The sequence below is a fragment of the Falco rusticolus genome, chromosome 1 (genome assembly GCF_015220075.1).
Source record: "Falco rusticolus isolate bFalRus1 chromosome 1, bFalRus1.pri, whole genome shotgun sequence".
Lineage (NCBI taxonomy): Eukaryota > Metazoa > Chordata > Aves > Falconiformes > Falconidae > Falco > Falco rusticolus.
Window position 1 is genome coordinate 31,878,370 of NC_051187.1, and position 12,555 is coordinate 31,890,924.

Here is a 12,555-nt window from a genome sequence, read left to right on the forward strand (position 1 = left end):
ACCACCTGGCAGGAGCCCTGGGCTCTTCCATGCGCAGAGGCGTGCACGTGTCTGCACAACAGCTTGGGGTGTTACCTGCTCCTTAGCAGGAATATTAAAACGCTGCACTTGCTTGGTCTGCAAATACCCGCTGCAAAACGTACCCGAAGGGGCAGCTCAGCCCTTCTCCGCTGAAAAGCGAGTCACGGCCGGTGATGCTGGGGTCCCTCTGGTGCAAGCACGGCGGGAGGTGGGTGGGGTGGGGTGGCTGCTTGCCCCTGGGCAAAGGGAATTAACACTCAAAGCTCAATTAACATTGCATAGTTGGTTTGACAGGCTGTGGGGCAGAGGTGGGAAGTTATTCGGGTTGTTTTGGGGTAGGAAAGCCACGGGGGTATTTCTTGGCCAGGTTTTGGTAGTGCCCAGGCGCTGCTGGCTGCTCTCCGATGAAGTTGGTCAAATTCTTCCGTGCCCAGGCACGTTAATTTAAAAACAGAGCCCGAACGTGGCCTGGACGTTGGGATTTTTCCTGGAGCGCGTTTGCTGGAGCAACTCCCACCAGGGTCAAAGGTGCTGGATGTGTCAGGTTAAGGGAGGGCAAGAGAAAAACCCAGCCCCCGCTGAAAAAGTTTGACGGGTGGCTGCTGGGTGGCCGTTTCCCACCTTCCTGCGGCACTGGGTGTCACGGAGCCAATTGCGGCTGGGAAAGACCTTGGAGACCCTCAAGCCCAACCGCTGAGCCGGGTTCTTAAAGCGCTGCTTTAAGAAAATACTGATTTATTGGGGGGGGGGGCGGGGGGGGGGGATCGTTGCGCCGAGGTGCTGCGCCCCTTCCCCGGCGAGGTCCGGCGGGATCCCGGAGCCGGGGGGGGGAGTGTTCCGGTGCCGGGGAGGGGGGCGGCCCGTCCCTCCCCGCGGGGCGCGGCGGCGGGCGCTGCGCTGCGCTGCGCTGTGCTGCGCTCCCCTCCGCGCCGCTCCGCGCCCCTCCGCGCCGCCGGGCTCCCCCAAGATGGCCGCCGACGTGGGATCGATGTTTCGGTACCGGACGCGGTTTGATGTCCGCCGGCTCCAGGTTGGTGGCGGCGGCGGCGGCCGCGGGGCTGGCGGCGGGGGGGGGATCCGGGCGGCCGCCCCCCCCCGCCCGCTCCCGCCCTCCCTCCGCCCGCCCTTCCCCATCGATAGGTATCAGAAATTGATCCCCGCCGCCGCCGCTCTTTGTTCGGCGCCGCCCGGGAGCATGGAGCAGCGCTAGCGGCGATGGAGCCGCCCGGCCCCCGCCCCGCCGCCCCCGAGGTGACAGCGGGGCCGGGGGGGCGGCCGCCGCTCCGCCCCGGCGGGAGGGAGGGAAGTTGCGCGGGATGAAGTTGCGGGGAGCGCGGCCCCCCGCGCCGCTCCGCCAAGTTTGTGGCGGTGCCCGCCCGCGGAGCGCAGCCGCAGGTGCCCGCGGGCCGCCAAGTGTCCCCGCCGCCTGTCGCCCCCCCCGCCGCGGCGGGGCCGGCCCGCTCCCCGCTGCCCGGGGCCGGCGGGGGCGCGGTAGCCCGGGGCGGGCGGAGCGGCGCCGGCCGGAGCCCCGCCGCGCTGCCATTGTTACCGCGGGCCGGGGCCGGCCGGCGGCGTGCGGGACCGGGGCGGGCTGCGGCGCGGGGGCGGGGGGCGCCTTTGTGGCGCTGGGCAGGTCCCGGCCGCCGTGCCCCGCCGTGGTGCCCTCGGCGGTAACGGTAAGTCCTTTGTTAACGCGGGCGGGGGGAGGCTGGTCGGGGGGTGCTGGCAGCCCGTGACCTTAAATAGGCACCGCGGTCGCGGGGAGGCGGCTAATTAACACAATAGCTCGCCCAGCGTCATGGGATGAAACCCAGCCTGGCTCTACTACAGAAGCCGAAAGGCTGGTTGACACGGACATGAAATGGGTTCATCCCTGTAGGATATTACGGAGTTTAAGACGTAGCACGCTTCGTAGGGGAGTAAACAAATGGGAGTGCGATTTCTGGGGCTCCGGTGCTGCAGCAACAGTTCCAGCCTTTCATACATTTTGGCTTTGAAGCGGATCCCGTGCCGCATCTGTGCTAGGCGACCCGAAAAGTACCGCAGGTAGCGCGGCCGGCCGGCTGGCCACGACTGCTCAGCTCGGGCATTGTGGCTGGGCAGGATTAGGGCGCTCGGCGCCGGGGCTGGGCAGCGTTCCCCGCTACGGCACGCTGGGGACCTGCGGGTGCGCGCAGACCGTTATGGAAAGGCAAAACGCTGGCGGCTACTTTTCCGTGGGTCTGTGGCAGGGGGAACTTTGCCGGCGGGGCCGGGCGGTGGGCAGCCCTCCATCCCGGTGGGGGGGGTGGGGGTCGGTGGGCAGGCTCCGTCCCTGCCGTTCTGCTGGACCAGGTGGCTGTGGCTGGGTGCAGAGCGGGAGAGGGAGCGGTGGGGATTGACTTCTGGGCAGGCTTCGTCGCCTCGCCGGGATGATGGTGGGAAAGGTGACCTTGTGCCAGCTTGGCCTAATGCCCTCTACTTAAAAAAAAATAAATAAAAAAAATGGGGGGGGGGGGAAACGAATTAAAAAAGAGGAAACAATCCATTCATATTTTCCAAGGAGTTTTTCCTTATTTTTCTTTCCTCCTTTTTTTTTTTTTTTCTCCTTCCTTATTAATGCATGTGTCTAAGCAGCTCTGCTGGCCTGGGGCTGGCTGGGAAAGGCAGAGTTTGAGCAACCCTGATGAATTGGTAGGCATATATGAAACATGTAGATAATGTGCTACTCGGCAGCACTTTGATTGAAACGACTTGTTTGCTGATGATATTCAGTGGTGTGACTGAAACTCGCCTCCCAGGGTGGAGACAGTCTCAGGCACTGAAACAGGCTGGACGTGTATTTTTAGTAAAGTAGTATTTTCAGCTCAGGATTTGAATTTTGTGGCGATTTCCTCATCCCTCTCTGAGTCACACCCCAAGTCCTTTCTGTTGTTTATTGCAGATGTTGAATGCTACAATCATCCGGGAGTTAAGTGCTTGTTTTTTGGAGGAAGAAGCTAATATTCCTTAACGTGGTTTCTTGCCTCAGCCTGCAGGCAAGGATTTAAGCCAGAAACACCGTCAATCGAGTTTGCCCTGCCAGCATCACTCACCTTGGGAGGTGTCAGCCCTGCAACGGTGCTTAACTCACGATGCGCCTCCCCAGCTGGATGCTGGCACCCGTCAGGGCTGGCATCCTAAAAGCTGGTACCCTGGGTTTCCCTCCTTGCCTTTACACTTTAACACAGAATTCCAAACTCTGCACCAGTCAATCAGACATTCAGAGCACCGAGAAGCTTCAACACAGGGATGGAGCAGGGGTCTGTGGGCTGCCGGCACACCGGGCTTGTGCCACAGTGCCAAGGGGAGCAATGCTGTTGTGGGTTTCCTATTTGCCTTCTCCTACTCTGTGCCGGGGCAGACTTGTGTCCCCTGGCAGGACCCCTGTGTCCGGGGAGGATGCTCCGCTGCCGAGGCAGAGGAGCTGCTGGAAAATCTCTCTTGAAGCCCAGCATACCATTTACTGCAGGCAGAGGAGAGCAGGCTGAGCCCTCACCATTAGCAACACGCTCTTCCCTGCTGCGGTGCGTCCGTGCTTAACGTTCGCCATCGGTCAGAGAAAGGACAAACACACGTGGGGACGAGTGTGTGGTGGCAATGCGGGGCCTTCCCAAAGCGTCGGCTCTTGCAAGCTGGACTGGAGCGGCAGAGTCTGGGAAGAATGGCCAGACGGTCTGTCAGGGAGCACTGAGCATCAGACACCGTGTGGCCTCTGGAGCTTCAGGGCTGGGTTGCTTCTCCCTGGGGGGTGCATCCCAGGACGTAAAGCCCCCATTCCTGAAGCATGGGTGTCCACAGTCCTCCTGGCGTGCCCGGGGTGAGAGCAGCAGGGATACAGGGACTGTCTGGCAGCAGGGCCATCCCTGCACGGTGCTGACTGCTGGTTGCATCGTCTCACTCAGCCCCAGCTTTGGGGACACCAGTTTTTGCCAGAGAAATGGGTGGGACTCCCTGCAGAGCCCAGCTGGGCAAAGGTGCCTGGGTGCTGTCCCTTCCCACCTCCTCCTGGGGACTTCAGAGCCCGTTGGGCCATTTTGCAACCCAGCAGAGGATTTCCCGCTGGCGAGGGCTACGCCTGCCCTCTGAGAGCAGTGTGTCCAGCTACGTCCTTTCCTCCTCCTGCAGGAGCAAGAAATTGGACAATGAAAATGGAGCTGATTGCTTGAGAGACGGCACGGCGGCCTGGGGCCAGGGGATGGCACAGCGCAGCATTTTAAAACTGCAGGTAAGTGCCCAGTGGGATATTTTGCCAGCTCAGAAGGAGGTGGGAGAAGGCTCTGCGCTGCGCCGGGGAATACGCTGCACAGGCGGGTTTCGAGAAGCAGCACAGATTGAGCTGGTAAATTATGAAATGCCACACTTGAGGTCTGTTATATAATGTCCCTTTACAGAACCTGGGAGCTAAATATAAAAGAGACTTACGTTTGGGGCTGGTGTAAAGCGATGCTCCAGAATGGGGTTGTGTGGGAAGGAGCGCTCTGCAGCGCTGCGAGAAGCGGAAAGGCTTTCGAGACCCTGGTTTCGAGACTCCCAGCTTCCATAGCTTGTTTTCTCTGCAACCTTGCGAAAAGCATTTACTCCCTGGGTCTCAGTTTCCCTCCCTTTAAATCAGGAACAGTAAAACCTCCATTTCCTTGCAGCTGCATTGTCAAGATTAATTCATGTTTGCAAAGTGACCTGAGAATCTATAGAAAGCCCAACAGTACATCATTATCCCGATCTAATCTTGGCATATAATATCAGCGGGCCAAGTTCCCCTCCCACACTGGAGGAGAAGGGGTTGTGCCAGCGTAGGTGAGGGGAAAATTCCAGCTGAGACCATTTTGTTTTCTTTGAGGAAATTCCCCTCTTGGTTAGCTCTGAACAGAAGGATCAGCTCCCACACAAATCGGCTCATGCCGAAGTGCAGAGGGGTTAATGGCACTTTTGGATGGCTCGTCCTGCCTCTCCAGGATGCTGATGGTGATGCTGAGCTCCCGCAGGACCTGCTGCTGCCTCGCTGGCTCCTGCTGCTCCCAGGTGACAAGGCTGGGAGCATCTCCCATGGGAAATGCAAGCAGGAGCAGAGCAAAATGCCCTAAGTGCCAGGATCCAGCCTGCTTGGCAGTGATCTGGGGCTGTTTCACACTCCCTCAGCTCCTGCCCTCTTCCGCTGTATTTCCACCACTGAGCCCAGCGTGGCCCCCAGCATCCTGCTTTGCTTGGAGGATGCTCCCTCCTGTCCCTGTTCTCCATGAAATGCTGGGAACAGCCTGGCCTACCTTCCTTCTTCCTCTCTGCATGCAGAGAGAAGACCGCAGATGCTGGACGGTCACAGGGGAGATAGACTGGTTTTCAGGTCAGGTGTGACTGTTGGATTTGGGGGCTCAAGGAAGCCAGGCGCAGACTGAAGGAGAGCTAAAGCACGGGATGTCAGAGGAAAGGTGAGGGTGAGCAGGGGATGGTGCTGCCACAGCCTAGTTGCTGCAGTGATGGAGGGATGCAGAGATGGAACTAGGATCAGCCTCGTTCAGCTTCTCTGCCAGCGCAGAGACACCAAGGGGCAGCTAACAGAGGGCCTGCCCCAGCCCGCAGGACCGGGGAGCAGCTCACCTGAGCTCACAGCGCTGCTCATTTCCCCCCGGAGGTGGCTGACATCCCATTCATGGGTTACCTGCAGACGGGAGAGCGAGAGACTGCTCCATCCCTTGTCTTTTGCTGGGACAGGGATGATGCAGAGCATCGTGGTCCCTGAGCGGAGGCTGAAATGGGGGTGTAGGAGCCCCAGGAAGCCTTGTCACCCCCCTTGCAGCCCTCCCCGCTGTGCAGTGCCCATTGGGAGCCGCATTTCACAGCCCGTGTCTGGCTGCATGGCTGGGACCTGGCCAAAGTGGATGCGTGGCCCCTCCAGGTACGATGTGTGGTTTCTTAAAACCACCTGATCAGCCAGGCCTGATCCTGCACCTGTGAAACCCATCCGAATTGCTGGAAAAAAATGTTTTCTGACAGGATGGAGATTTGCAGGGGTGTTGCCAAGCAACTGACTCAGCTCTGCTGCCTCCTGCTCCTCTCCTCCTCCTGAAGAGTGAGCAGGCAGGGGATGGCTGCATCCCTGCATCCCTCTGCCCTGCCTGGCCAGGGCAGCCTGCCTCTGCCTGCCTGGGGAGGTACCACTGGGGAAGGCAAGGACCACTTGTGGCTGGTGCGCCGGGGTGCTGCTGGCCGGTGGGGGTGACCGCTCCTGCACGCCCAACCCATGGCAAATCTCCATCAGCAGCAGGGTTAGAAACAGGCTCTCTCTTCCAGCCCTTCTCTGAGCTGTGCAGCTTCCCTTTGAACTAGTCCCAGGAATGTGTGCTGACACACCGAGCAAAACGCTCAGGAGGACTCATTATAACCCGACTTTGATTAGTGCCACCTCTGCATTTCTTTGGGAGTTGCTTCGCATTTACCCTAAGAGAAGTTGGCAGCCCGAACCCTTGGGATTTTCTTTTCTAAAGCTTTAATTTAAATCAACTCTTGGGCAATAAACTGCCGGTTACAAAACTCAGCTGATGTCCCTTGTAAGGCCTTGGACCTGCAGCCAGGGCCATGAAGCAACGGCTGGCAGGAGGGGAGGCAACTGATAGCTGCGATCTTGCAAAAGATCAGTTGCTGAGTGAGTGGCAATAAAGAGCAAATCCAGCCAGCTTGTAGAAATGGCAAATGGGCCAGACTGCTGAGAACAATCTGTTCCTTCTCTAGAGAAGGGCTGTGGTGCTGGCGATGGGCTGGGCAAGGGGCTATTCTCAGTGTGAGCTGCTCTGAAATTCTGCTTCAGAAAAACGGCAGGGCCGAGACAGGCTAATTACCAGGAGACATGTCCTAAATCAAATAAAAAGGCTGCAAGTGGCTTTGCCAGGCTGACTCTTCACCAGGGAGGTTTGTGCTGAAGGAGCCCTGCTCTGCCTCGTCCCACAGACCCGCTCGCTGCTGTGTCCAAAGCTTTCTGCTCCAGCAGCACAGCTGCCAGGCTGATGCTGGGGCAGGGAAACCCTGCTGATCCACCTCAGGTCATCCGCTGGCCTTTGACCGTGCACTTTACTGTCTCGTTCCATCACCTACCTAATCGGGCATTAATAACGTCACTGAGCCAGAACGAGAGCACCCAGTTTCTTGCCCAGTGCTGCAATTGCTGTTGGAAGGGGATGCCCCAGAGTGCCCAAACCTCTCCCATCAAGGCAAAACTGGGGAGACAGAAAGGTCTGGGACTGTCTATATTAGCATCGTGCTGGGCTGGACCTGGGGTGCGCTTCCTCCAGGCAGATTTCTTTCGCTTGTCCTGCTTTCCTTGGGGCTTGTGGGCTCCCCCAGGATACTTACTGGATACATCCTGCTGATGTGACTTCATGGCAGTCTCCCCTCTCCCTCCTACTCCTTTTCCCTGTCTCTCTCCCCCCCGCCCCTCTCCCTTCTGCTTCTTTTCCTCCTGTCCCTCCCTTTCCCTCTCCCTGCCCTCTCCCATCATCCTTCTTCCCCTGCCCGTGCCCTCTCCCCTAGTCCCTCTACCTCTGCCCATCTCCCTGCACTCCCCCCCCCGCCCCTTTCTCTCCGCCCCTCTCCCTGACTTCTCCTCTCCCCTCTCCCTGCCTCTCTCCCCCTGCCCCCCTCTCCTCCTGCCGATCGTCTCCATGCCCCCCCATTTCCCCCTGCCCCTCTCCCCTCCTCCTTCCCCCATCTCTCCCTATCCCATCCCATCCCCTCCCCTCCCCTCACTCCCCCTGCCCCCTCTCCTCTCCCTGCCATCTTTTCTCTCCCCCTCCCCCCTCCCTCCCCTCTCCCCCTGCCCCCTCCCCTCTCCCTGCCCTCCCATCTCTCCTGCCCTCCCTCTCCCCTTGCCCCATCACCTCTCCCTGCTCCCCCATCTCCCCCTGCTCCATCACCTCTCCCTGCCCTCCCCTCACTCCCCCTGCCCCCTTCCCTCTCCCTGCCCTCCCCTCTCTCCCCCTACCCCCTCCCCTCTCCCTGCCCTCCCATCTCTCCCTGCCCTCCCATCTCTCCCTGCCCTCCCTCTCCCCTTGCCCCATCACCTCTCCCCTTGCCCCATCACCTCTCCCCTTGCCCCATCACCTCTCCGTGCTCCCCCATCTCCCCCTGCTCCATCACCTCTCCCTGCCCTCCCCTCACTCACCCTGCCCCCTTCCCTCTCCCTGCCCTCCCCTCTCTCCCCCTACCCCCTCCCCTCTCCCTGCCCTCCCATCTCCCCTGCCCCCTCCCCTCTCCCTGCCCTCCCATCTCCCCCGACCCTTCCCCTCTCCCTGCCCCGCCGGGGACCAGGCAGCGCCCGCACCGCGCCCGCTACAATGGCGCCACCTGGCGGCGGCCGCCGCGCTGCAGCGCGTCCCAGCGGGCCGGGGCGGGGGCGCACGGGGGGCACTGCGGGGGCTGGGGCGGCACCCGAGCGGGACACTAAGGGACAGGGGGGCGCAGGGGGGCACAGGAGCGCAGGCTGAGCCGCCTCGGGGGGCACAGCGCCCCTCCGCCTCCCCTCGGTGCCCACCGCAGCTCCCGCAGCGCGTGCACTGAGCTGTGCCTGGCCTCAGCCCTCGGTGCCCCCGGGTGCCTGGGTCCCCCCACCGGCCACGCTTCTGCCGCGGCTACTTATTTTCAGGCACATGCCCCCTACAATTAGCACATGCGCTTTAATTAATTTGCCTTTTTGACTGCTTTGCCCAAATTATCTCGACTGCGGTGCGTCTGGGCGTGCGCATGGCAGATAACACTGCTATTTCTGGCTCGGGAGGCCAGCACAGCTGCATCGTCCTGGGGCCACATCCCGCGCCCAGCACGGGGCACATCCCTGGGACAGGCCACAGCCCAGGGATGGGGGTATTCTCCATCCTCGTCCCCGTGACCTGCCTTGTCCCCGGCCCAGCCAGCCCCTGGTTTTGTGGGTGGCAGCTCTTCCCCAGACCCCTGAGCTGGGCAGATCCTCCTGGTTATTGCCGCCGTCCGAGTGAAAATGGAGCTGAATCAGGCAAAGATGCTAAATTAAGTCTGTTTGGAACAAGCTGTTAAACATGCAAACCTTCTGAACACGAAGGAGAGATGGATAAAACCCTCCCAGAGCTCCCGAAGATGCTGCCAGCAGAAGGGGGATGCAGGGAGGGAGTGCAAGGAAAGGGAAGGATGCCCCCAAGCCCCCCTGCAATGGCAGCTGAGGTGCAGGGACGTGGCTGAGGGCACAGAAGCCGTCTGTGGCAGAGGAGATGGCCTCCGGCCACCAGCCAGCACTGGGACACATGGGCCAACCCCTGCGGCGAATGAAGAGATGGGACGCAGCTTGATGCAAGCAAATGTCAATTTATTGTACAGAAGCACGCGTTTTATACACTTTCAGAAGCTGCGCGTTTTAAACTAATTGGTTCTTGAAGCTAAGCATTGCATACTAGGCAATCCCTGGTTGGTGGTTAACTACCAGCAATTAACAGCAAGGTGTTACCTTTCCTTGGCGCCATCCTTGGCGCCATCCGTCTCCCACTTCCCTGTGCTCTGTAAACATGCCCCATCATGTTAATTGTTGTCTAGACAAGCTCGAGCACATTCCCCTCAGCTAACTGATTGCCACGCATGGTCCTAGTTTCCAGACTGCTCCTGCAAACCCCACAAGCCCCCTTGGCGTGAACTCCAGGGACAGGGTGGCCACCGGCACCAGCTTTAAAACATCATGGATCAGAACCGGGATGGCTTCGTCAACAAGGCAGATCTGAGAGACACGTTTGCTGCACTCGGTGAGCCCCCTTTTAGGACCTTCCCCAGGAGCTTCAACGTTAGACTTACTAAGTGAGAAACCAGCTGTGAGCCCCCCTTTAGCCAAGCCCCGGCAGTTAACTGGATCTCCTGTTTTGCTGGAAACTGCCTGATCCAAACCCAGTTCTGTTAGGGAGTGAGATCCCACGCCGGGTGACTCGGAGCAGCTCCTGCAGCAGCGGGTGGTTTATCCCGTAGGTACCAGAGAGAGCCAGCTCCTGGGTCACACAGCCAAATGCTCCCTGCCTGGCTGTGCCCGTCCCACAGCATCCCTGGGTGTACGGGCGTTACAGGGATTGACGGGGTTTGTAGGAAGCTCTGAAGTTGCAACCTTGGCTCTCCCGTCGTGGAGGTCAGCACGAAGCGCGATGGGGCTGGGGAGTCCCAAAGACACCCCAAGCTCAGGGAAGAGGACGCAGGCATTCAGTCCTGTTCGTTTCTGGCACTGGGGGCCAGGGGGAACCACAGTGCTGGTGGGTTTGACCCAAAACAGCTTCTGAGGAGGGCTGAAGGAGGCTGATCCATGGGGCCGTGCAGGAGGGAAGCGGCACAGCTCAGTCCTTTGCAGCCTTCTTTGCTGTGATCCTGCAGCCCGAGAAACCAGAGCTGGACATGTCCAGCCCACCCACCCTCAGCCAGCACGTTGATTCTCCCATCATCGCTTCTGCTACTGCCATTCCTTATCAAAGGTGGCTCCCCAGGGCTGTGCCGCTTCCCTCGGCTGGGGGCAAAATCCTCCAGGGGAAGGCTCCTGTGCTGTGTCTTCTAGCCCCCAGTATGTAGAGCGGAGCGCAGAGGTCTGCATGAATTTGCAGCAGGACGTGGACACACAAGTCGCCCAACGCTGCTCTCCCCTAGGACGCCTGAATGTGAAAAACGAGGAGATCGATGAGATGATCAAGGAGGCACCCGGCCCCATCAACTTCACTGTGTTCCTCACCATGTTTGGAGAGAAACTGAAAGGTGAGGGGGCACCCGGGAAGCTGGCGGGGTTGGTGGGCACCCACACCATCACTAATATCCCGTCCCACGTGGGGAGGCCACCCAGCTCCCAGGATCTCCATCACCATTCCAGGCGAGACCCATCAGAGACTCCTTGGAGGCCTCAGATGGGAGCTGCTCAAGGAAAGGCAGGTGGCACCGACTGCCATGCTGCGGTGTGCAGAGCTTGGGGAGTGGGTCAGAGCAAAGATGCCTCCCACGCCACGGCCAAGAGGTGACACCTAGGGACAACCCGGGGATACCTGTGAAATGATCTCCCTCACCCACCCCTCCCACACCCTTTAGTGCCACCTTCTCCCAGTTGCAACACAGGGACCCCCCCAGAGAGAGAGGCTTTGTTGGGACCATAACCAGCAAGAACCCCTCTCCCCAAGAGCTCCAGTCTTTGTCCTCCAAATCGTGGCCTTGGGCACTACCCCCGCCTCCCCATCCCAAGGCACCACAGCTAGGACAAACTCAGCGCCATGTACCCTGAGCAGCTGTCCCCAGGCAGGTCCCTGCACCCCAAAACTCGTGCCAACCTGCCATACCAACAGTCCCAAAGGCAGGGCTGGGGCTGCCCATGCAGAGAGCTGGATCTCATCCCATGTCTCCCCAGCCGCTTGCGGGGGAGGAGCAGGTCCCCATGCCTCAGTTTCCACAGCCGTTTAAAAAAACCAACAGGCTGTGCTGCTGCTGTCCCTCCAGAAAAAAGGGGCCAGGAGATCTTGCAGTGCCTGAGCCTGCTGACAGCAACGGTGCCACCAAGTGCCACCCTGGCAAGGGCCCTACCTACAGCATGGGTTTGACCCAAGGGGCCCATCCAGCTGCACCCTGTATCACCACAGCCAAGGCAGCAGCCCCCCGGCAGATCTGCAGAACGAGGCCCCACGAGTCTGTGCCTGGAGCTCTATAAATACACCCAAAAGATTAGATAGCTGCCGGACGCCAGGGCGGTGGTGACACCGCCTGCTCTGTGGGCACACCATGGCCCTATGTCTGCTCCTCTACATGCCACCACCCACGGTCGAGGTCCCAGCTGCAGGGTCAGCATTCCTGTGGGCCCCCCACTTCCCAGCCTGGCCCTCACCTTCTCCCCAAAGGCTGGGAGAAGCAGGAGGCTGCAGCTGGCTTCCTCCACCGCCACCTCCAACGGCTGTGGCCATGTCACCCGCAGGTGCTGACCCGGAGGAGACAATCCTGAATGCATTCAAGGTGTTCGATCCAGAGGGGAAAGGCCTGAAATCTGCCTAGTGAGTAAGGGGTGCCTCGACGGGGGGCAGGGGGGTGTCCTCACCGAGGCCTCCCTGGTGCTCACCGTGCTCTTGTTTGCAGCATCAAAGAAATGCTGATGACGCAGGGCGAGAGGTTTTCCCAGGAAGAGGTACGAGCTCCTTCCCACCCTCGCCAGCCTCCTGTGCCCTCCACCCCGACAGACCCCCAGCCACAAAGCCCTTCTGCGCTGCCTTTTCAACCCGTTTGTTTCCCGGCAGGTCGATCAGATGTTCGCAGCCTTCCCTCCGGACATTTCTGGCAACCTGGACTATAAAAACCTTGTCCACATCATTACGCACGGTGAAGAGGACTAGCCCACGCTCGGCACTGGGGCTGGCAGGATCACCTCTGTCTGGGGTGCACGGGGGCGGGGGACCCTTTACCTCTCCCCTTGGGGAATGCGTCAATGGCATCCACATTAAACTGCCCTTGGCAAGAGGAAACCCAGCCGTGGTTGTGAGCGGGCTTGGGCTGGCGTGGTGTGTCTGC

General features: G+C 60.1%; 1 protein-coding gene across 3 annotated transcripts; it reads left to right on the forward strand.

Annotated features, from left to right (window-relative positions):
* Positions 1–1,542: 1,542 nt before the first annotated feature.
* Positions 1,543–12,417, forward strand: LOC119142505 (myosin regulatory light chain 2A, cardiac muscle isoform-like). Of its 3 annotated transcripts, XM_037375545.1 has the most exons (6): positions 1,543–1,697; positions 9,641–9,791; positions 10,669–10,773; positions 11,969–12,044; positions 12,127–12,175; positions 12,285–12,417. In XM_037375545.1, the coding sequence occupies exons 2-6, from the start codon at positions 9,728–9,730 to the stop codon at positions 12,378–12,380; spliced, it is 390 nt and encodes a 129-aa protein (XP_037231442.1). In that variant the 5' UTR covers positions 1,543–1,697; positions 9,641–9,727; the 3' UTR covers positions 12,381–12,417. The 3 variants fall into 3 exon arrangements, with proteins under 3 accessions (XP_037231442.1, XP_037231441.1, XP_037231440.1); XM_037375544.1 differs by lacking the exon at positions 1,543–1,697 and having other exon boundaries at positions 9,550–9,791; XM_037375543.1 differs by lacking the exons at positions 1,543–1,697; positions 9,641–9,791; positions 10,669–10,773 and having other exon boundaries at positions 11,718–12,044.
* Positions 12,418–12,555: the final 138 nt, after the last annotated feature.